The 22,368-nt window shown below is 41.5% G+C and overlaps 1 protein-coding gene across 4 annotated transcripts in view; it reads left to right on the top strand.

Annotated features, from left to right (window-relative positions):
* The first annotated feature begins 4,476 nt into the window (after positions 1-4,476).
* Positions 4,477-22,368, top strand: part of zswim8 (zinc finger, SWIM-type containing 8) — a 33,899-nt gene continuing 16,007 nt past the window's right edge. For 3 of the 4 annotated variants that reach the window (XM_056395176.1, XM_056395175.1, XM_056395174.1), the window contains exons 1-9: positions 4,477-6,161; positions 17,461-17,614; positions 18,623-18,717; positions 18,953-19,125; positions 19,472-19,579; positions 19,712-19,793; positions 20,263-20,383; positions 21,486-21,687; positions 22,044-22,219. In XM_056395176.1, coding sequence (XP_056251151.1) covers positions 5,984-6,161; positions 17,461-17,614; positions 18,623-18,717; positions 18,953-19,125; positions 19,472-19,579; positions 19,712-19,793; positions 20,263-20,383; positions 21,486-21,687; positions 22,044-22,219 — 1,289 coding nt within the window. In that variant the 5' untranslated portion in view covers positions 4,477-5,983. The remainder of the gene's footprint in view (positions 6,162-17,460; positions 17,615-18,622; positions 18,718-18,952; positions 19,126-19,471; positions 19,580-19,711; positions 19,794-20,262; positions 20,384-21,485; positions 21,688-22,043; positions 22,220-22,368) is intronic. The other variant, XM_056395177.1, reaches the window with a different exon arrangement.

The following is a 22,368-nucleotide window of genomic DNA, read 5'->3' as shown; positions in this document are numbered from 1 at the left end:
AGATGATGAATGAAGAGAGGAAGAGGTGGTACAGAGAACCAAGCCAATGAAAATGAGAGAAATAAACCCTTGATGATTTACTGTGAAGAAATGCACTGAGAGATTTCAGTTTCATTTTCCTCCTCTGCCTTTTTCCTTTTCAGTTATTCATTAGATGAAAGTTAAACAGCCGGATCATGAGCAGTAAATACAAAGAACAGGGTGACTGTTATTTTGGCTGCAACAGCGGGACCAGCCCTATAATCTGGAATGTCGCTGACTGACTGACTGACTGACTGACTGACTGACTGACTGACTGACTGACTGACTGACGGTGATATTTCCACCACTGGTCAGTGGAGTGCTGAGCCGCAGTCTACTGAACTGCTCTGGTTTCCCGGCTCCTTGGGAACTGCAGGGAAGAGGAGGAGCACTTCCAATACACTGAGCCGCATCTCCATTACAGCAAATAAACTACTTTGATCCCATGTATCATTATTACTAAAGGAGGCAGAGAAATAACTAAACATAAGACACAGCGAGCAGAGAGAGCAGGAGAGAGGGAGAGAGAGAGAGAAGTCATCAGTAACGAGGCTTCGTAATAACGACTATGACCAACTCCACATATCAAACAGAGGGAGTTAGACATAAAGACCTGCCTCTAATAAAAGTCTGTTACGTTCTGGAGCTGAAGTTAATAAAGATTAAACTATTGTGGATCCAGACGGAGGCTGTGCTCTGTGTGAGAGACTAAAGATAGGTCTCAGATAGTCTGTCTCCGGCTCCGGTGGTTCACCTGGTGGAGTGTGTTTCATTTGGTCTTACTCTTCACTGTGTTGGAACAGGTTCAAGTCCAACCTGTGACCTTTGCTACATGTCATCTTCTTTCTGTCTCTCTCTCTCTCTCTCTCTCTCTCTCTCTCCCACTATGACTGAAATAAAGGCAAAAGTCTGAAAAAATAACTTTAAAAACACAGAGATAGTCTGTCTCTTCTGACTCTCTCTCTCTGAGTGATCATGTTAATAATAATAATAATAATAATAAACTTTATTTGTATAGAACCTTTCATAGAAGAAATGTAGCACAAACTGCTTTACAACAAAGAAATGAAAATCACAGCTCAGTCTTTGTCTTTCATGATTTTGTCGTCTGACGTCACAGTTTTGTCTAGTTTTGATCTAGTCTTGTTTTCCTTATGTTAATACAGTGGCCTCCAGGGCCTGATATAAGGTTTTCAAGATCTGAGCCAAGAACTGTGGGCCCCGGTCAGACACGATATCCAGAGGAATGATGTAGAGTTAAAACACATGAAGGACTAGGAGGTCGCAGTGTCTGAGGCTGAAGGGAGAGGTACAGCCTTTGAAAAACTGTCCCTGCTCAATGATGAAACTAAGGAAACTTACTGAGTTACTATGGAATTCACATTTTTCAGCCCTCACAAACAACTTGTTCTTCAGCAGAGGGCGAAGCTGACATGTTGTATATGTTCTTCCATATTCTGGAAGAAGATGAGGACATCGTTAAGATAAATGAAGAGGAAACGGTTCAAGGAGAGGCGTCATTAACGAGGGCTCGAAAGACAGTTTGGCGTTCGTGAGGCCGATTGGCATGACTAGATACTCAAAATGACTCAGGGTGTGTATTCCATTCCATTTGTCTCATTGCCAGATACAAATGAGGTAGTAAGTGTTGCAACGGTCCAATTTGTAGAAGACTGTGGCTCAAAAGCAGAGTTAATGAGAGGAAGAGGATACTTATTTTTTACTGTGATATCATTCTTTCTCTTCGACAAAAAAGAAACGTCTCCAACTGGTGGAGAGGAGGGTTAAATGAAACCAGGTGAGAGGGAGTCATGAATATATCTCTCCATGGCTTCCCTCTCAGGATTAGACAGGCTGGATAAATGACTCAAAAGCTCTAATGGAGAGAAAGAAGTCTACTGGATGCCTCCTTGAATGGGTGGTCAAAAACCTTTCTCATCTCAGCTGTGAACTGAGAGTAAGAGTCACAAACAGGTTAACCCCTGTCCCAAAGGGCTGTGGCCCACTGAGCTGCCTTACCAGTAAGAAACCCCATCAAATATTCTCCACATATGTGGCTGACTGTTGACGAAAAACTAGTGAACACTGAAAAAGAAACCACCCACAAGCCCCCAAATCACCTGATTAACATTCTGGAGTAGGCTTAAAACGGCTCTCTGGAGGGTGGAGCTGGAGCAATCATGTAATGGGTAATTGAAAATGTAACATGTGGAGCACATGTGGAAAACCTCCACTTGTTGTAACGTCACAAATACTGCAGATTTTCAGTCTCACCATAATATTTTCAACAATGCAACGATGCAAACAAGCAACAACAAACATGGTAATCCCAAAGGTTTCACATGGGTTGATGTATAGGTTTCACGTAGGAATTTATAAAGGTTTCACATGTAATCCCATAGGTTCCACATGGGAATATACATCGGCCTCACACATTACACCACAAAAATGTTCCATAACCACGTTTCCCATGTGCACATGTTTTCCACATATTTCACATCTGATTTTAACATGTTTTCACATGTTCAATTCCACAGGTGCAAAAATCCATGTACATGTGCCCACGTGTGATTTTGCACATGTAAAATTCACGTGGTTTTTCAGTAAGGCTTGCAGTGCAGTCTAAGGATCCGGTCGGTCATGAAGAAAGTAATTAACAGGCAAAATAAGTGAGTATCTTTAAACACAGTTCCTGCACCTTTTTAACATTAAATTCAAGGATTTTTCAAGGTCTTTCAATGCGAATTCCCTCACATTCAAAGACTGAACATGGCATGGTTTGATCAAGCTTAATTACTGTTTCAACTAAGAATTTCTCTAGCCTTCTCTAACGAAGCGCAGCAAAACAATATATTGTGTAAACTGAGCAATAGAGACAAAGGCTTATTTATGAGTCGAATTAAAATATATAAATTCAAGCACTTTCAGTGGACCACGTCTATGTATGTCTATTTTTAAAACTTTCAAGGCTTTGAGTTTACAAAATAATTACTATTAGCGCCACCTCAACTACCTACATAAAAATACTTATTACATTAAATCCATAGTCAATTCCTAATATGCATGTCATATAAAATTTTAAAGGTACCATTTTGCATAATTAATATTTTTTCTTTTGATTCTGACATTTGTTTTCCTAATAATAGTAATGTATTTTAATTAAGTAGAAACAGAATATGTGTGTTACTGCTCTTACTCGGGAACTGACAAGGTCTTCCACCACTGCTCACAGATGGCCCATATTCACGTCGACTGTAACTGGGGGTGGACACTGTCAAAGTACATTTTCCTTGATTACTGTACTTAAGTATATTTTTTAGTGTAAGTATATTTTTCAAGGATCTCTACTTTGGTTGATTATTACTACTTGATTATTTTTTGGGAAATCTGACTTTTACACTTGAAATAGAAATATTGTTCTTTTGACTCCACTACATTTCTATGAAGTATACTCTTACTTTGAAGCAGACCTTTTAGTCAGTTAATGGAACTTTATTTTGGAAAATGTGATAGACTGTACACTGTGTTCATCACATGAGAAAAACCAATCACAGCCAACTCCTCCGCTGTCAGTCATGTTATGCTTGCTGCATTTTGAAAGGAGCTCAGTTTGGACTTAACATTGGCCAAATGATGCTACATTAGATATACATATACATTATGTATATACATTAGAGATGAGGCAAAAGATTCTTCACCTTTCGTTTTAAATGTTTGCTGTGACCAAACTTCATCACTGCCTACAAAAAGCATGTGGAGGAAACGTTTATTTAATTCCAGATAAACATTTAAACAGACAGCTTGTAGTATTTAGCTGTCCTTTTTCCTTCTGTTGATTCAGTTGTGTTTCTGTGGCCATTTCAAGGCTTTGCAGCATATTCTACAAGCTTTTTATTATACTGGTTCTACAAGTAGTAATTTGTGTATCATTAGATCTAGGTTTGTAAATTTGGAACAATACAACATGTGTTGACATAATTTTTTATTTTTTTGAATACTGTATTTTTTAAAGTCAAGTACTCCAGTACTTTAGCTCAAGTAAAAATCTGTATGAACTACTTTCGCTTGTATTGGAGCAATGTTTGACCAGGCGGATCTACTCTGACTCAAGTAATGGAGATGCTTACTTTGCCCACCTCTGAATATAGCAACAGTGTACATCCATGCAGTGTGCCGGTAAGTAAAGCCAGAAGCTCATTTGGGCTACTTCAATACAGCAATTCATACTGAGGTCAGGTTGAGGCTCATTTATGGAGTGGGTCAACATTAATAAATCAAATCATTAACAGGTTTGAAACATGACAGTATGCTCAGGTGTTTTCGGTTCATTGACACCTCGCCTGTCCGTACTCCTTTTCAGCCGAACTGAAAAACATCCGAGCTGCTGCCTGTGTAGAGCTGGCAGCCGGAAGCTGTGATCAGCTGATGGAGGAGGAGCTGAGAGAGAGGTGAGCCATCTTCCCCCGGCAGACTGATACACTCCGATAGAGCTTGGGCGAAGAGGGATACGGGATATCATCTGGGGATCCCGGTGTCAGTTGGAGGCAGAGACGACTGTAAAGACGCCAGGACAACCGGTGTCAGTCGGAGAGGGAGATATCTGAAGGACTCATTAGGATTTCTGCACAAGAGCTGACGGAGGGATATACCAGCTTTTAACGTCAGAGACAAGACTCCAATACAAAGAACGGAAAACATTGAGCTAGGAGCGGGGATTAATATCGAAATATAAACCGTATGTAACTAACGAAAATGAAAAAGTCCAGAAGATATATGATATAAATAAGCATGTAGTCCTTAGGTATTTCGCATCAGCAGTAAATGTAAACAAACAGCTATTCAAGCTAGCTGAAGTTAGCCGACTGGGGTTAGCTTTCTACTGCTAGTACATATAGCTAATGTTAGGTAGTGGGACCGGAGCAGACCCAAGGTAAACCGAACCGAAGAAGCCTGGCTTCGAGTTGAAAACCAAATTTAACCTCAATATAGTCGTCTTCGGTGGATGACAGCTGTGTGTGTTATCTCAGTATGCAGTTATTAGCACAATTAGCCTCTCAGCTAACGTAGGCTAAATGTTATTTGCATTAGCTGCCCAGCATAATAACATTACAACTAGCACAGTAAATGTAGAACAAAGAAGACATTTGGCAGTACTACACGCTACGTCCGTTTTTAACTTCAAAACATTTTGTTGTGAGAGAGATTAAACACTTTCAGGACTGGTGTAAATGCAACAATAGATAATCTTAATATCCAGCGCAGTCCAGCTGATTGGCTGAGAAGAGTAGGACGTAGGGATGAAGGAAAACAACTTCATGACTTAAAGATCTAATCGCATCGCTACCCCCGAGCCAGCGTTGTGCTGTCTTCGCCTCTCAGCTGCACAGTTAGAGGGAAATTTCAGTTTTACATGCTGCACTCTCGGTGTGTTTGACAGTAACCGAGCTTAGCTGGTGAGTTTGGCTCGATTGTCCCCTCAGTGGCAGCAGTCGGCAGTAGTACGGCCAAACACAGGAGAGGACCTTCTGTTTAGATTAATAGGCTGTAAAGGGAGCCACAACTCAACTCAGCCCGGCAGCATGGAGTGAGTTGTTAAATCGATCTAAATAGCGAATAGTTTGAATTGAATATAAAACAACCCCTCCTAAAACACAGGAGAAGTTACGTGTGGACACTTGGTAACTGCACCTTTGTTGTGAATATTTTCCTACAGACTACTTAATGGAGACCACCGCCTTGTCAGAGTTTGTATTATGTAGCTGTGTTTGAGGGCCCAGCGGTAAGCCTCTCAGCTGTGTTTTGGTTGCTAGTGGCCTCCCCTCCCCCAGTCTTGAGACTCTTGATTCTCCCCGAGTGGTGGACACTGTTTCGCCGGGTTTCCACTTGAGTTCTTAGACTGAAGAAAGGCCGTGGCCTCAAGTCGCAGTCCTCTGGACTCCGAAGCAGTTAAAAAGTGGATGTAATGGAACTGATGTTTGCCGAGTGGGAGGACGGGGAGAGGTTCTCCTTCGAAGACTCGGACCGGTTCGAGGAAGACTCTCTGTGCTCCTTCATCTCAGAGGCCGAGAGCCTCTGTCAGAACTGGAGGGGATGGAGGAAGCAGTCTGCTGGACCCAACTCCCCTACTGTCAAGATTAAAGGTTGGAGGAAGGACACATGTACTCACACATATACCTCCACTCATTCTGAATACTTTATATTTATATTATTCCATGAATCTTCATAATGAATGTGAATATAATATATCCTATGGTATGGTAATAATATTATCCTATGGTATACTATTAGTTATGGATGATTTGGGGCGATACAGTCGAGAAACTTAGTTGTTAGTTTGGTCCTTTGGTTTGGTAGGTCATTTTAACACTGGCTGTAGCTGATATTATTGCAGCAGTAAAAATAAGTCCTCCGCTCCATGTGGTCCACTGAGCTTGGTCAGTTTATTACTCTGCATATGTTTCAAAGCAGCATATGCATATTAGTCACTGAACTTTTTCAGACATATAAAGATAGTAGTAGAGATCGCTTTTTACAAGTTAGTCAACAAACTACTGCTCCACTCACAATCTGGGAGTATTTAGGGAGAGCACTTCCATTATGTATTTTAATCATCATGGTTTGTAATCTAATGGATGTGTACTGGGAATGTGGAAGTCACTGGCTACTGGTCAATGTATTTCATGATCAGTCAGTCAGCATACAGTCTGTGTGTGTGTGTGTGTGTGTGTGTGTGTGTGTGTGTGTGTGTGTGTGTGTGTGTGTGTGTGTGTGTGTGTGTGTGTGTGTGTGTGTGCGTGTGTGTGTGTGCGCGTGTGTGCGTGTGTGTGTTATGCTATGCAATGCTCTTCTCTGGGGTTATTCTCCAGAGTCTCCTCCATGTTCTTGTTTACTAAACCTACCAAGAAGCAGAGAGCCCCGTGCTACAGTGCTAGTGAATAACACTAGTTGCTTTTACTCTGCTAACTATCAGAATAAGAGCTCAAACAGTGTACGCTGAAATGCATTTAGTTCTATTTGAAAGGTTGGTTTAAACTCTTCACATTGTTTCCAGAGATGAAAACGTGTTCTGTCAACTCTTCTCTTACTTTCTATGTCTGTCTGTGCTCACCTGTATGATGAACAAAGAGTACTGAAAGCAGTTCTTTAGTAGAAAACACAACAGTATTCCAACAGTGCAAAGTGCTCAAAGCAGATCCATCTTTGTCAGAAGCTTGCTCCTGGTTGTGTGCTGGGTATAGTCTTAGCTAAGACAGAACTGTTCTGCCCATTGACTGTGGAGAATGGAGAATGAAAATATTACACTATAATTTCATTATGCAAGCCAAGTCATTACAAACTCAAACATTGTTCAAATCCACAGAACTTCAGTTTTAATCTGACCAAATATCTCAAAGTTTCCAAAGGTACTAGAAATGTCAGGCTGAGTTTTGGAGAAATAAGACTGAAAGGATGTCAGACAATGCATCGTGTGACCAGACATCTCACAAACATTTAAATTGTGGAAGAATATGGCAGCGTATTCATTCCAGGCAAAGCTGCATATTCGCTGAAAAATTCTCCTGCTTCCCACTTGCTGTGTTCTGGCTGACTAGAACTAGTATGTTGGACAAGAGCTGCAAAAAAATAGTCAATTAATTAATTAGTTGAGCAACAGAAAATTACTTGACAACTATTTTAAAAACGGATTAGTAGTTTTTATAATTTTTCAAATGAAAATGCCAAATAGAACAAAGCCACACCCCTCTGTGTGTGCTGTAATCTCAGCTTCTTTGTTCCTTGTTTTGGTCTGGTCGGGCATGTGTGTTCGTGCATGGCAGCCCCTCTTGTTAAACCATTGGTCCACCCCACGTTTATAAAAACTCAGGCTCCGCCCACAGGTGGTATGTCACAGTGCAGTATGCAGCATTCAGGTGAGAGTGGCCGTCCAAAATTTCCTCCAATGAGGAAGAAACCACGTTCCTCAGCCAAAAAGGCTCAGACAAAGAAAGAGATCAGACCAGAGCACAGGTGGACTGGACATGAGGACTACTGGTTCAATTCCTGGTCGGCCGGTGGGTCGTCAAAACAATCCCTATAGTTTTAGCAGCTTTAAGCAGCTTTAATGTTGTCACTGGCTCCATCAGTGTCTTTACCGGCTCCATTGGTGTCTATACCAGCTGCGTCAGTGTGGGGTGGGTGCGGAGATTTGTGGCTGAATGGAGGCCAGAGGTGTGGCAGACGAAGCGCTAGTTTTGGTCTGAGATGCTGGTGGTCTGGTATGATATCTAGTGGCAATTAGGAATGTTTACAGAACCTTTAAATTTGCATGATTGAAGTAGCCAGTGATAATTAACAATCCGGCGGGATGTTCTGTTTGCTCTCACAGTGCTTCCATCGTGTTAGCACTCTGCAGATCCTAAAGCCGACACTTCATGATCGCAAACTCCACCAGGGCAGAACAGCGTTTGGACACAACCTCGAATTGTGAACCTTTGCTGATATAAACACACAGTCCATCACTTAGAGTCTCACTGGATGACTAAGACCTGCTACATACCTTGCATAACTAACTGTGATCAGACCCCCTACTGTCACTGAGCCTGTACTTTTAAAGGTATTTCTATTACCCCATTCACACTTAAAGTGTGATGTGCGTCAAACCTCATTGGGGGGTCTATCCGAATGATGTAAGGCCCTTCAGCCAACCCTCCCTCACAGGCTTCCCTCTGACCATTGTTGGATGCAGGTCGAAGGCTGCCAGGCTTGGCTGAACTGACCAGAAATTACTTCAACTCACTGTAAAAAAAGAGAGAGAAAGTGAGTGAAGATGAGGAGAGAGAAAAATTGAAGGCAAGTGAGTAATCAGGGGAGAGGGAGTGTGTTTTGGAGAGATAGAGGAGGTGAAATCTGATGGTTATTTGATTTAATATTGTGGTTTCTCAGTTTTTGAATTACACTGCACTGAAGTTTCTGCTAACATTGTAAAGCAGGTTAACAGCTTCTTATATGAATAGGTCCAATGAGGGGTTAAAGTGGCAGGCGGGGGAGATCAGTTTTAATAATAATAAGATCCAGTTTAGGTGTAGTGGGGAAAAACAACTCATCTCAAAATAACAAATTGCATGGTCGAAAAAAGCAACTCCATTTGCAGTCACTCCCTTTCTGTAGCTAGCTAGATGCTGACAATAAGAACCACGACCGCAAGTTTATTGACCTCTGCAATCATAGGGACCATACCAGAAGCAATCTCCATCCAGACTAACACACCTGAAAACGCATACATACATACATACATACATACATACATACATGAGCATGCACGAGCCGGTGTAAACAGGAAGCAGATTGTCTACTCTGCAATTTAGTAGTCGCACTATGAACGAGGAACAGAAAAGACAGTTGTAGTGGTATAATACATGATTTCATTGAACAACAGCTGTTAACAAAGACAACAAGGTCAGTGACACTTGTAATTCATTGTCATGTTGTATTCACCACTGGTAGTCGAGGCTGATAAGACCCTGTTACAACCCTGGAGTTTTCAAACCAAAACGTGGCCAGCATTGTTTCCAAAAGTCTCAGTTTTCGGGGCTCGAAGTAGTGTGGATGTAGCCTGTGTCTCCTGTCTGAAGGGGGTAGATGTTGATTTGTTGAAGGTTTGAGGTTTGCCCAAACTGTCGCCTGCAGCTCCTCATCTAACGGCTCACCGTGGCTGCTTCTTGTTTTAACCTTCCTGCAATATTTAAAGCGGACCCACTGACCAAACACTGAGAAAATCTTGCTCTGCACACCAAAGACTTTTCTGTCGAACACTAACCTCTGTGACAGGTACAGTTGTACTTCAGATTTTCTTTTGGTTTCAGATGGCCATGCGGGTACATTTTGTGTATTTTAGAACATAAAAACACTCAGTGAAAAGAAGCACAAGAAAGAAAAATTCAGTTGCTCAGGGCAAGGAAACGAGTGCTGCCTTGGCGAATTGTGTGTGTGTGTGTGTTTTAGTTCACATGTATAGTTGACATTGTGATGGGGGAGGGAGAGCTGACTCCTTATCCTACACAGGCAGCAGTAATAAATAGGGATATGACTGTTCTAAGGCATCACAGTCCTCCTACCTTTTCCAAGATTTACCTGAGAATTAAAGTGTAACATTCATCAAGATATGCAGAATATTATGGATGATATCTTATTGGCTTCTTAATGAGGTACAAAGAAAAGAAGACAGAGACAAACATTCATAACATCTAACATGTTATCGCCTTTTCGACCACTTTTCCATAAGGTATTAACATAAGAGCTGTATCTGGATATCTGATCTGGTGCAAATGTACACAGAATGTTTTTCAAACGGAATGCGATTGGCCTGATCACACCTGGATGTGGTCATTAGCCTAGTTAGTACGCCTACTACTAATTAGCTTAGGAACGCCTTTGGTTGTGTGTATGATGACTCATATATCACATGATCATTACTTTCCATGTCCCAGCAGTCCCTCAAGACTATCCTGGATAACATCCCTTGACCTGATAGACCACTGTGTTTCTTGACAGTGGTCTGCCAGCTCCTCCCACATAATTACATTGGATCACACTGTGGGTGGAATAAAGACAATGAAAACACATATTATTTGCAGGTGTGTAAATGTCAAGGCCTGTGACCAGAGTCATTTTCTAGATAACACATTCAGATACTCTTCCCATTAATAAGCTGGTAGAGGGGTGGAAGTTGTGATGGCTAATGTGTTAGGAAAACAGTTGCCTACTTACGCATCCATAAGATACAAGTCAATTTTATATTCCCATGGACCATATTCACACAGCGGCCATTTTCCTCTGACATCACGCTGAGGGTGGGATGACTTGAACACTTTAATGTCTCTGTATAAATTATGTGTGAGATAAATGTGTCGAAAAACTTGTTTATCTTCACTTTCCTTTGACCGTTTATCAATGTGGTCAAAGGAAAGTGAAGATAAACAAGTTTTTCAGATGAATTTGCCAGATGTTGAAGGTAAGACCAGCCCACACTTGAAACACTAAGTTAATGCTAGGCTAGCCAACGTGAAGTTTGCAAAATGTCAATGTTAGCACTACTAAAGTTGTCAGATGACAAATGAATCCACTGGATTGTGCAAACATTAAACATTAACTAATGTTATATAGTTTCATAATCAACCTGCATCAATGATACAATAATATGACAGTGGAGAAAGTGCTGAGAAAGTGCTAACTTAACCAGGTGAAAAGATAGCAAGGCAGCTAATGTTACATTGCAAGCTTGATTACAGCCAATGTGTTTTATTTCCAGGCTGAACTAAATGTGTCAGAGATCTGCGTTGATATTTCAGAATTAATTTCTTTCTTTCCTGTTTTATCATGTAGCACTATCAAACGGTAATGTTAGCTAAGAAGTGGTTGAATGCTAACGTTAGCTGTTGTCTAATGGTCGCTAATGGGTTGTCTTACCTTGAAATATGGGTCGATGTCCCTTCAGATTTTCATTATCCGTTGTGTTTTCTGTTGCTCATGGATCGCGGACAGAGGTTAAATAAAAAAGATTTGTCAGAGTCTCTAACTTTGTGACTTGCAACCTGGAGCACAGCAGTACCACATTATCCTTTCGGTGACAGCATTTGAGCGTCGACGTCAGAGTAAAAAGGCTGCCATGTGAATAAGGTCTATTGGGGACTGGTGTTTGTGTCCAAGTCCAATATTCACTTTCTTTTTAGCTCTGGTTTGGTCTCCACCAACTCCTGAGAAAGATGTCTGCCTCTTTAGTTGTTGAATGTTCCACTATGTTCACCAGCTGGTCTGTCACTTTGTCAGCTTGGTACTGGGCAGGTAGTGTGCAGTGGCCTTTTCAGACTAAAAGCTGCCGACTGCTGCTTCTGGAAACGATGATGACAGTACAGACACAATCAAACCTCCTCAGTTCAGTAGCTGTAGAGTTGATTATAAGTCTCTGCAGGTTTGTCACTACAAATGAGCGCTTTCACATGTCTTCATTTGATTCAGTATTTCTAACAATATTGATTAGTTAAGCCTTGTGAAATGTGCCTGTGGTTAGGCAGTGCCACATTAAAATAATGACTAATCTCTCTCTGATTGCTTTCATTGAGGTTTTACATGCAATTGCTGTAATAGTTCAAAGGTGTTTCGACAGGCTGAAGTGATTTTCCCAGAGTTAACATGAATTTTTTTGATACTTGGGTTAATGTTCAGAGTGATGTGTGGTAGCTGACAGGCTAATGTGGGTAGATTGAGATGGGCATTTAAAGTGGAGCAGTCTGTTTATAAAGTGACTAGTCTTCTGTAGCAAATAGGCCTGAAAATACACCTTCTCAACAGCAGAGAAGAAAACAGATCAGGAGAGAATAGCTCTACCACATGCAATGTTTTTAAATGTCACGAAGAAAAAGGAGCATATCCACTAGTTCAGGGACAGGTGTGAGCAGAGCCTGTTGACCATCTGCAGCAGCAGCTGCAAAAACACGTGGGGGAGGGAAACAAGTATGGTATGGGCAGGTATATACACCATGAAATCAGGTGAAACACATGGTATATGAAGGAATGGCTCTCTTACACAACTGAAACTAAAGCTGTACAACTTCTATGGAGGGTCAAAGATGGACCTTAAACTGGCTCTCCAAAATCAATGGATGTTTAAAGTGAGCAAAATTGTGTAATGATTTTTATATTCAGTTTTTTGATATGATGATTCATATGAAAAAGGCTATCACATAACCTTTGTAAATTAGCATGTGAATGCAGGTTTTTTTAAACACAGGAAAACTAGTTAAACTAAGTGTGCCTTTCTGTTCAGACTGAGTGAGCTGCTAGCTGCTCTGCAGAATGGTAAAATGGATCCACTGCATCTCGTCCCCGTCTTAGTGGGCCTGCACGGCAGCTAGCTGCTAGTTAGCATGGCTGGGAATATTAGCATAGCCATGCCGTGCTGTGTTTAGCCCATACACTGTATAAAAGAAAGGAGTTTTTTATCTAACAGCACTGTGCTGGTCAGGTGATGGGTCTGTTTAGTGTGTTCACCTGGGTGTCATGTTTCCAGCTCTGCCGATCGGAGCTGGATCCGTATGCATGGTTTTTGTGTGTACACATCATTTATACATCTGGCCCCTGATTTCCTTGAGCCATCATTGGGCAAGAGACGGGGTACACCCTGGTCACAGCCACAGGGTGACATATCGGCAAATCAACATTCACGCTCACATGTACACCTGTAGGCGCCTCTGTGGAGGCAGAAACCAAAGCACCTGTAGAAAACCCACACAGACACACAGGGAGAACATGCGAACACACACCAGCAGCAGGTTGGAACCCAGACCCTTCACTGTAGCACCATGCTGCTCTGCCCAAGAAAGGACTTGCGGTACAAAAGTAGTGTTAATTAAAAAAAAAAAAAACACTTTATAGAACAAATTATAAAATTATTACAAGGCTGTGCTGCACAGAAGATTGAAAAAATATCAGACACATTTGTCACAGAAGCTTATTTTGTGACTAAATTCTCCCATTGAAAAGAGTGGGTTAACTCCATTTCCTCCCACCAGGACAGAGGCTGTTCAGAGCAGCATGAGTGTGTGTTTGAAATGGAGGGGAAACCTTTACCGGTGAGAGGAGGGAAACAAAGGCTGCATGGTGCAACCAGCATGACTGTTACACCGATCCTATGAGCCACATGTGGCAGTAACTGTTAATGGTAGCTTCACAACAGAAGTATATATCCCTGCTTTATTCATTTACTTCATTGACAGACCAAAATATAGATAGATCGATAAATAATTCATCAAGCGAGGAGTCCTTTGTAGATGTGTTTGGTGTTTGTGTACCAGCCGAGTGGTCAAAATAAACCCACACGCCACTTGAACAGAGCAGAGGATCCACTGTGTGCAAGAGCAGAGGCAGCTTTTAAATAGTGAGCAGAAAACGTCCCATCAAGCGCACCACAGGTGTTTGTCAGTGTACGAATGGAGTGCACCCTCTGGAGAGAAATAGACAGGGGAGGAAGGCAGTGAGAGAGTTAGTGATCCAGTGAAAAGAGTGAATGAGTCCTCACTCAGCTCTTCGCTGGGCCAGCTACAAAGGAACAGCTGTTGTAGTGGTGTCTTCTCTGTGCTGGGAGCTGATTGGTGGACAGCTGGCTGCCATTCACTCCCAACAGCCAATCACAGGCCGGCTACATGAACTCTGTTACTACCCAGCCACCCCTCTCTCTTCAGGATTGAGCTCTTTACTGTTAGACAGTCCGGCTGTCCCAGTTTCTTATTCTAAACTAACATTGTAATAAACACAACAGACAAATGATGTCAACACACTCTTCTTCTGTTTTAAATGGCCACTTTTGCAGGAATTTGCAGGAAGATTTAGTAGTTTACGTTTCATCCTAGAGCTGTTTCACTAAGGGAAATCATTGCAGTATTGGTTGGTAAAAGAGTCAATAGAAAGGAAGTTAAAAAATGAGTATTAGTGATAGTAATATTAGTTACAGCAGAAGTAACAATAGTCAGTGGTAATGCAGCATAATAAAAAAAGACAATTTTACATAAAGGTTAATGTTTTATTTCTTTATAATAACAATCAGCAGTACAGGGATTACTGTACATTATGTTGAGGCTTAAACATTTGCAGCACAAATATAGATGCGATGCTGCTCTGAGGTAAAAACACTCCTAACGTGGGGTTCCAGGGGTTTATTTTCATCATCAATTCATGAGCAGATTATTTTCTCAATTCATTGTTTAATTGATTAATCAACTGCAAATGGTAAAAACAAGTAAAAACACCTTAAATCAAATTCATAAGTGTGTGCAAACTCGAACTGAGATGTGATTGAAAGCTCCAGAGAAGGTTATTAAGTAGACTTTAAGTTAAGATTTTAATTATGACATAAAACAGAGAAAAACAGCTACTCCTCACAGATTTAAATGATTCATTGATTATCAATTAATCATCAATTAAGGCAAGGCATGTTTTCTTATATAGCACCACTCAGACACAAGGCAATTCAAAGTGCTTTACAGGGGCTTGGACATACATTAAAATGACAGAAAATTTTAAATTTAAAAACAAATAGGAATATTTAAAAACATTTGAATACATACGATCAGGTCAAATGCACAAGATTAAAAGATGTGATTTATGGGAGAGTTGCAGCAAACAGATGTTTTAAGTCCTGATTTAAATGCGCTGAGTTTGAGCAGATCTCAGGTGTTCAGGAAGCTTGTTCCACAGGTGAGGAGCAGAGAAACTCAAAGCTGCTTCACCTGGCTTTGTTCTGTCAATCAACTAATCAATCAATTGACTAATGATGATGCAGCTGTAGTAAGATGTATGTAATTTTAATGATAAAAGTTGTTTAATTTAACTATGGAAAAAACAAAGGATGAGGTTAAACTTTCTAATGAGTTCAGCAGAAAGTTAAAAACATATACATGTAAATTTCAAGATGGCCGCCATTTCTGTCACAGGAAACATATTTTACCACAGAATTTTACCCACAGGACAGATTTCAATGATTTGGTAATGTAATCCTGTTCTAGACTACGAGGATGTCAAATTCACAATTTTTCTAAATAGTGAAACTGGGATTACTAGTCTGTAGACTATTGTAAGAAGGCAAGTGAACAAGTTTCAGTTAGTTCTACATGATTTAGCTAAAGAGAAGTATGTAACCTTGAATGATAGAGACCCAAGAATCAGCTCATGAAGTTCATTGAATATAATAACTTCTGTCCTGTAACTGGACTTCATATGTATGTGAATATATATATATTTGGTGAGACAAGACAAAAACAAGGAGCATAATATAAAATAACATAACATGATATACAGCTTTTGTTATTGCTATAATATTTTGACTTATTGGCAGTTATTGGGAGGTATAGAGAAAATGGAAGAAGAAAAAGGGAAAAAAAACATGCATATTTTCTTCTTTTTTTTCTTTTCTTTCCCTCTCCCCTCACCTTCATGGGGTCTAGGTGAAAACTAGAAGCAGGACTTGACCCACTGTAGGGCTGTGTCCAACCCAGCTTTCCACTCTGTGTAGTAGTTATGTATAGTCAACCATGTCAGAGTCATCACTCAGATTGAGTAGGATCAGCACTGACATGATTCAGATCTCAGTTCTGCTTGGACACACTCACATTAACACAACAATTTAGATGTTCACACTGGGTAGAATATGTTGCTGTGCTACACTATTGTCACAATGCAGGTTTCTGCATTAGCTAAGTCTACAACATAGAGGGCATTGTAAAAGCTAGCTGTCTCTGTCATGAGAGAAATGACAAAATGAGTGGAGCCTGTTTTTGTTTTTGTTTTTTTCACCTAAAATACCTGGTTTTAAACTTGTGTGTACTTTTTGTCACAGTAAAGCTTAGCTCACTGATTACACGCATATAACATATGAGTGATGCTCGTATTCTTGCCTTGATGGGTTTCCCATGGCCTGTAACCATCAACCCCCTGATCCTTTACACCAGTGATGGCATCATATGAACGGAGTGCTTTCCTCCATATATGGTAAACAGCAGCACAAGTAGTGGCTTGGAAATGTGGTCTGTAATCTGAGACCCATCACTTTTTCTTCTCTCAGTGGCAGACCACTGTGTGCTCAATAAGACTCCTGTCATTGTGCTTATGCTGCCCTTTTTTCAGTAGACAGACAGACAGACACACACACACACACACACACACACACACTGTTTGAGTTCAGTTCTTCATTGGTCTCAGTTTATGTATCATCATTTTATACCTTCACAAAACTACAAGTCCCACCCCCACCCCCCTCACTCACACACACACACACACACACACACACACACACACACACACACACACACTCAGGCTGCTAGGTTCATTACATAAAAAAAAACAACAACACATACCTGTTTATTTGCATATAAAGCAGGAAGTGAGACCCGATCACAAGGGGTCAGTCAAGAGGCATTTTAAATCCAGGTGTGAAATGATGAACTGAGAACTGACCACTTGTGATTGGATCACAAACGCATGTTATTGCAGGTCTGAACAGAGCAGCAGAGGTCACACTCTCTGCCTTAAGAAACACATTTTCTCCTGTGATGATGATGATGATACAGATACACCACGTGATGAGAGCTGATGTATATCCACTCACGTATTAGACATATTGATACACAGGCCTGAGATCCAATACAAAGGGACCATGCAAAACCAGTTAGTTGAAATATAGTATGGACTTGACATTAAAGACCTCCAGTTCTTTTTTGTACAGGGTGACATCCCTGCTGGTAACTTGGTTACAGGTGCATCAGAGCAAACCTCTGATCTGGCAGTGGTGCTTCCAGTTTTAAACAATGTGACACTAGAGTGAAGGAGCATAAATGCAAATGGTACCTGAAGTATCTCCTCTGCCGTCCTGCTCACTTAGCTGATCTTCCTCTCTTCTCTGGTCTTCCTCAGATGGTCAGGTGATTCCACTGGTGGAGTTGTCAGCAAAGCAGGTTGCGTTCCACATCCCATTTGAGGTGGTGGAGAAAGTCTACCCCCCTGTCCCAGAACAGCTCCAACTTCGCATCGCCTACTGGAGCTTCCCCGAAAATGAGGAAGACATCAGGTTAGATCACAAATAAATAATGTCTTTTCTTCACATCTGTTTAGAGATCTGCTGACGGCATCTTGTAAACTATGACGGCTGAAGAAACAAGTACAATTTTCTGATCCCCTGTCAGCTGTGTTTTTCCAACTTAATAACAAAAGAGAGATTTAAAATATTCCTAATGAATGTTCATTGTTATTTTTAAAAAAGTTTGTCTCCTGTAAAAATGTGTGTAAGAAAACTGAGTTCCTGTCGTAATTATAATAATTCACAGCTAATTTTATGAAAGTTACCTCTTACATGGGGCAGGTGAAGGTGAATAATTGTATAAATGACTGTTGGTTACATTCAAGCTGTTGCCAAACAAGTTCACACCTTGCTGATTGAGCCTCTCAGCACCAGGTAAATCTCTCTGTATTTTGCAGTATATAAGTTGTAAATCTGGTATCTATGGTGACGTTTCTGCGTTGGCAAACTGCAGGTGACACATTTTACGTTAACCAGCAATGATTGCTCTGCCAGAGTTAGAGAAGGGAGCAACTGTAGCAACAGAGACAGAGTAGGCTTCAGCAACTAGGAGTATGTTGGAAACACCTAAGGAGAAGAAGGAAAGAGAAGTTAGTGATGCTCCAGATAAATTAAAAAAAAAAAAGAATCTCAGTGTTCAGTGATCAGTGAGGACAAACATGGATTAGCATTGGTGTGGGTTTTCCTCATTGGAGAGCACTGTTTGTGTAATTACTCTGATTGCCAGACGGAGGAGACAAAAATCCCACACTGCAGGTCCAAAGTACTGGCCCAAAGGGACCAGCTTCCTGGGTTTGTTTCTGGACAGATGTACTCTCTGAAAGTGTTTTCGTCCTACCTAGAAGAAATGCCTGCCTTCTGGAACATTTCTGTTTCCTAAACATTTCAGTGGTAATGGAGGCGGTCTATACCCGAGTGAGTCTAATCTTCACTTCACATCTTTTCCTCTTGTTTCTCTCACCTGTCTGTCCACCTGTCTCTGTCCTCCTCCTGCCTCAGGTTATATTCCTGCCTGGCTAATGGGAGTCCAGACGAATTCCAACGTGGAGAGCAGCTCTACAGGATCAGAGCCGTCAAAGACCCCCTGCAGATTGGTGGGTGGAGTTGTCACCCTCACCATGAAGAGGCTCATTGAGACACTTATCACTGCTATTGTAAACTGTAACTTTATGCAGTTTAATTTGATCATAAAGGCATAACTATACCTAAGCATATAATGATGACATTTACAGTTTGAGTAAATTGTGTGATTCAGTGTGATGAAATTGAGTGAGTTGAATAAAATACAGCACAGAACTAAGACAGTGTTTTTGTTTGGTTTTTGTTTAGGCTTCCATCTCAGTGCTACAGTGGTCACCAGTCAGGCTGGTCAGTCTAAAGGAGCCTACAATGTGGCGGTCATGTTTGATCGCTGCCGCATCACTTCCTGTAGCTGCACCTGCGGGGCTGGGGCCAAATGGTGCGCCCACGTGGTGGCACTCTGCCTCTTCAGGATCCACAATGTGAGTTTCTGTCAACACAAATGAATTCTGTCCAACAGTGTCACATTTTCATCAAGTGATCTTATCAAGAGAAACCATACCCCTCTGGCTGACCTGAGCCTGAGATACAGTGAGTATGATGGTGGGTGTTATGAGTGGGGAGTCTTCTGTAGACTTCGCTTATCGTAAGATTTTGGGAGTGCTTCATAGTTTACTTGTTAACTGTTAATTTAGTGTTGTTGCTCATTACAATGTGTGTGTGTGTCTGTGTGTGTGTCTGTGTGTGTGTGTGTGTGTGTGTGTGTCTGTGTCTGTGTCTGTGTCTGTGTCTGTGTCTGTGTGTGTGTGTGTGTGTGTCTGTGTGTAGGCCTCAGCAGTGTGTCTGAGGGCTCCAGTCTCTGAGTCTTTGTCCAGGCTGCAGAGGGACCAGCTCCAAAAGTTCGCCCAGTACCTCATCAGTGAGCTGCCTCAGCAGGTAAAACCCTGAACCAGCTGTTCTCTCTATATAAACCAAACCACTGATGACAATGCGAGTATGTATTTATATGATATACATGTCATGTATCTGACAAAGCAAGTAGGGTGTTAATTCAGCTTTGTATTTCAGATCCTGCCCACAGCTCAGCGGCTGCTAGACGAGCTGCTCTCCTCTCAGTCTACTGCCATCAACACTGTGTGTGGAGCTCCAGGTACAGTAGCAATAATGAACACATACACTATACACAGACATAGTTAGATCTTCAGCGTATGCGAGGACAACCTAACGTATTCTGTCACTGTGTGTTTGTTGCTGTCATGATGCACACTGTCTGACACTACAACCACAGTGGATCAGGTTCAGTCTACATTATTACATATTTCTGCAGCTAGATGGCAGTGACATTTCCTGAATGCTGTCCCCTTGGTCTTGCTGAGGAGTGTGTTTACTCCAGTGTTGTGTCCATTGAGAGAGGGATCTTATTGTTGGGCAAACTGCTCAGTTTGTTCATCTGTTGTGAAACAGGACGAGGAAAGTCCTTGGATAAAAAATGGAAAATTAAATGAACAATTGCTCGACTTAATCACACAGGACAGATTTTTGCTTTGTTGCGAAAAAGCATACATTTACCAGTGTGTCTGTGTGTGTGTGTGTGTTTGTGTGTGTGTGTGTGTGTGTAGACCCAACAGCAGGCCCCTCAGCGTCTGACCAGAGCACCTGGTATTTGGATGAGTCGACCCTCAGCGACAACATCAAAAAGACTCTGCACAAGTTCTGTGGGCCCTCACCTGTCGTCTTCAGGTATGTGTCTCACGTAATAAACACATTACTCAAAAGAACTATTATTCAGACCTATTAGTGCAGCAGATAACTGCATATTCCAGGGAAATCTTTCAAATGTGGATACAAATGCTAAACTTGGCACAAATCCTCCCTTTAACTCTTTTGATAAAACACATTAGCCACTCAAAAATTCACGATGGCTGCCATTTCTGGCAAGTAAATCTTATTTTTTGCAGTAAGTTCATCCATTATTTTCTCATATGATTAATCTAGGTGTCAAATCCAACATTTAAAAAGTCTGTGGTAAAATATGTGTTTCTTATGCCAGAAATGGCGGCCAAGTGGCTAATGAGATTTTTTTCAAGTGCATGGCCCCAGAGGGATAAACATACCAATTTTGGTGCTTGTATCCACATTTGAAAGATTATTGTAGTTATCTGCTGCGCTAATACTCAAACACTCCTCTAACCCCTTTCACACATTCACTTCACTTCACATTCAAATATGGAGCCAGTTTTACATGTCAGCCTTCTGTTTGAAGTAGACCCAGAGTAAAAACGTGTCGACACAGGAAGTGTTTCAGCTGTGTTTTTCAGTTGTTTATAGTGAGCGTGTGTCTGAATGAAGCCTGTGTAGACAGGTGGAGCGCTGAAACTGCTGCTGTCTCTGCTGACATTAATTGGACCATGTAATGTTTCCATAACACTTCCCGGAATCTGAATTGAATGCAGTCACACTGAATGATGGCTAAAGGAAGTATTGTCCAGGGCTCCCTGGTGGCTCACCTGATCGAGCACATACCATGTAGGCTCAGTCCTTACTGCGGGGCCCTTTGCTGCATGTCATCTCCTCTCTCTCCCCTATATTTCCTGTCTATCTCTCACTGTCCCTAACCCGTTAAGGCAGAAGTGCCCAAAAAATAATAAAAAAAAAAAAGTGTGTAATAAGCATTGTATCCAAACGTCTGTGCCATAGAGCTCCAGTGTTTTCCAGAAACTATTAGAAATACAGAAAATAGCTGTACCCTGATACTGAATGACACACTCACTCTTTCTTCCTGATTGATTCATCACAGTGTTACTTCTGTAAAATCAGTGTTTTGTGTGTCTTTCACTCACAGTGATGTAAACTCCATGTACCTATCATCCACGGAGCCGCCGGCCGCCGCTGAGTGGGCATGTCTGCTGAGACCCCTGAGGGGCCGAGAGCCAGAAGGCATCTGGAACCTTCTGTCCATCGTCAGGGAGATGTTCAAGAGACGGGACAGCAACGCTGCTCCTCTGCTCGAGATCCTCACTGAGCAATGTCTCACCTACGAACAGGTACAAACTCAACACGACACGAGCTGTAGCTGCTGAAAGTAAACACACACTTATCATCATTATTATTATTATTGTTGTCGTTGTTGTTGTTGTTATTATAATTGTTGTTATTATTATTATATAGCATCACATAACCAATGCCATAAATGCTAGAAAAGCTGTGCCAGTTGAAATAGAAACGTCAAAAATAATTCTCAATTCTCAATGATTTATAGTTTATAGGTTATAGGTCTATACAGCACAGCGTCTGGTGACCTTGGATGTATACTGTATATTTTTTGACACACACACACGCATGCATACACACACATACTCACACACACGCCTCACTGAGTTGTCTGGCTGCTTGTGTTCAGATCATCAGTTGGTGGTACAGTGTTCGGACGTCAGCATCCCACAGCAGCGCCAGTGGCCACACCGGGCGCAGCAACGGCCAGTCGGAGGTGGCGGCTCACGCCTGTGCCAGCATGTGTGATGAGATGGTGGTGCTCTGGAGACTGGCAGTGCTTGACCCCACGATGAGTCCGTGCAGGTCAGACCACTTGACCACTGACACTAGGCTACACACTGCTTGTGGAGTTTTTATTTGGTCATGGAATATGATAAATCCCATGCAAACGTTTTGTTTATCAATTCATGATTCCATCAGTGACACAGATAAGATGGTAGTAAATATTAAGT

The sequence above is a fragment of the Seriola aureovittata genome, chromosome 14, assembly GCF_021018895.1.
Source record: "Seriola aureovittata isolate HTS-2021-v1 ecotype China chromosome 14, ASM2101889v1, whole genome shotgun sequence".
NCBI classification, from domain to species: Eukaryota; Metazoa; Chordata; class Actinopteri; order Carangiformes; family Carangidae; genus Seriola; species Seriola aureovittata.
This window is presented reverse-complemented; position numbering and strand designations above follow the sequence as displayed.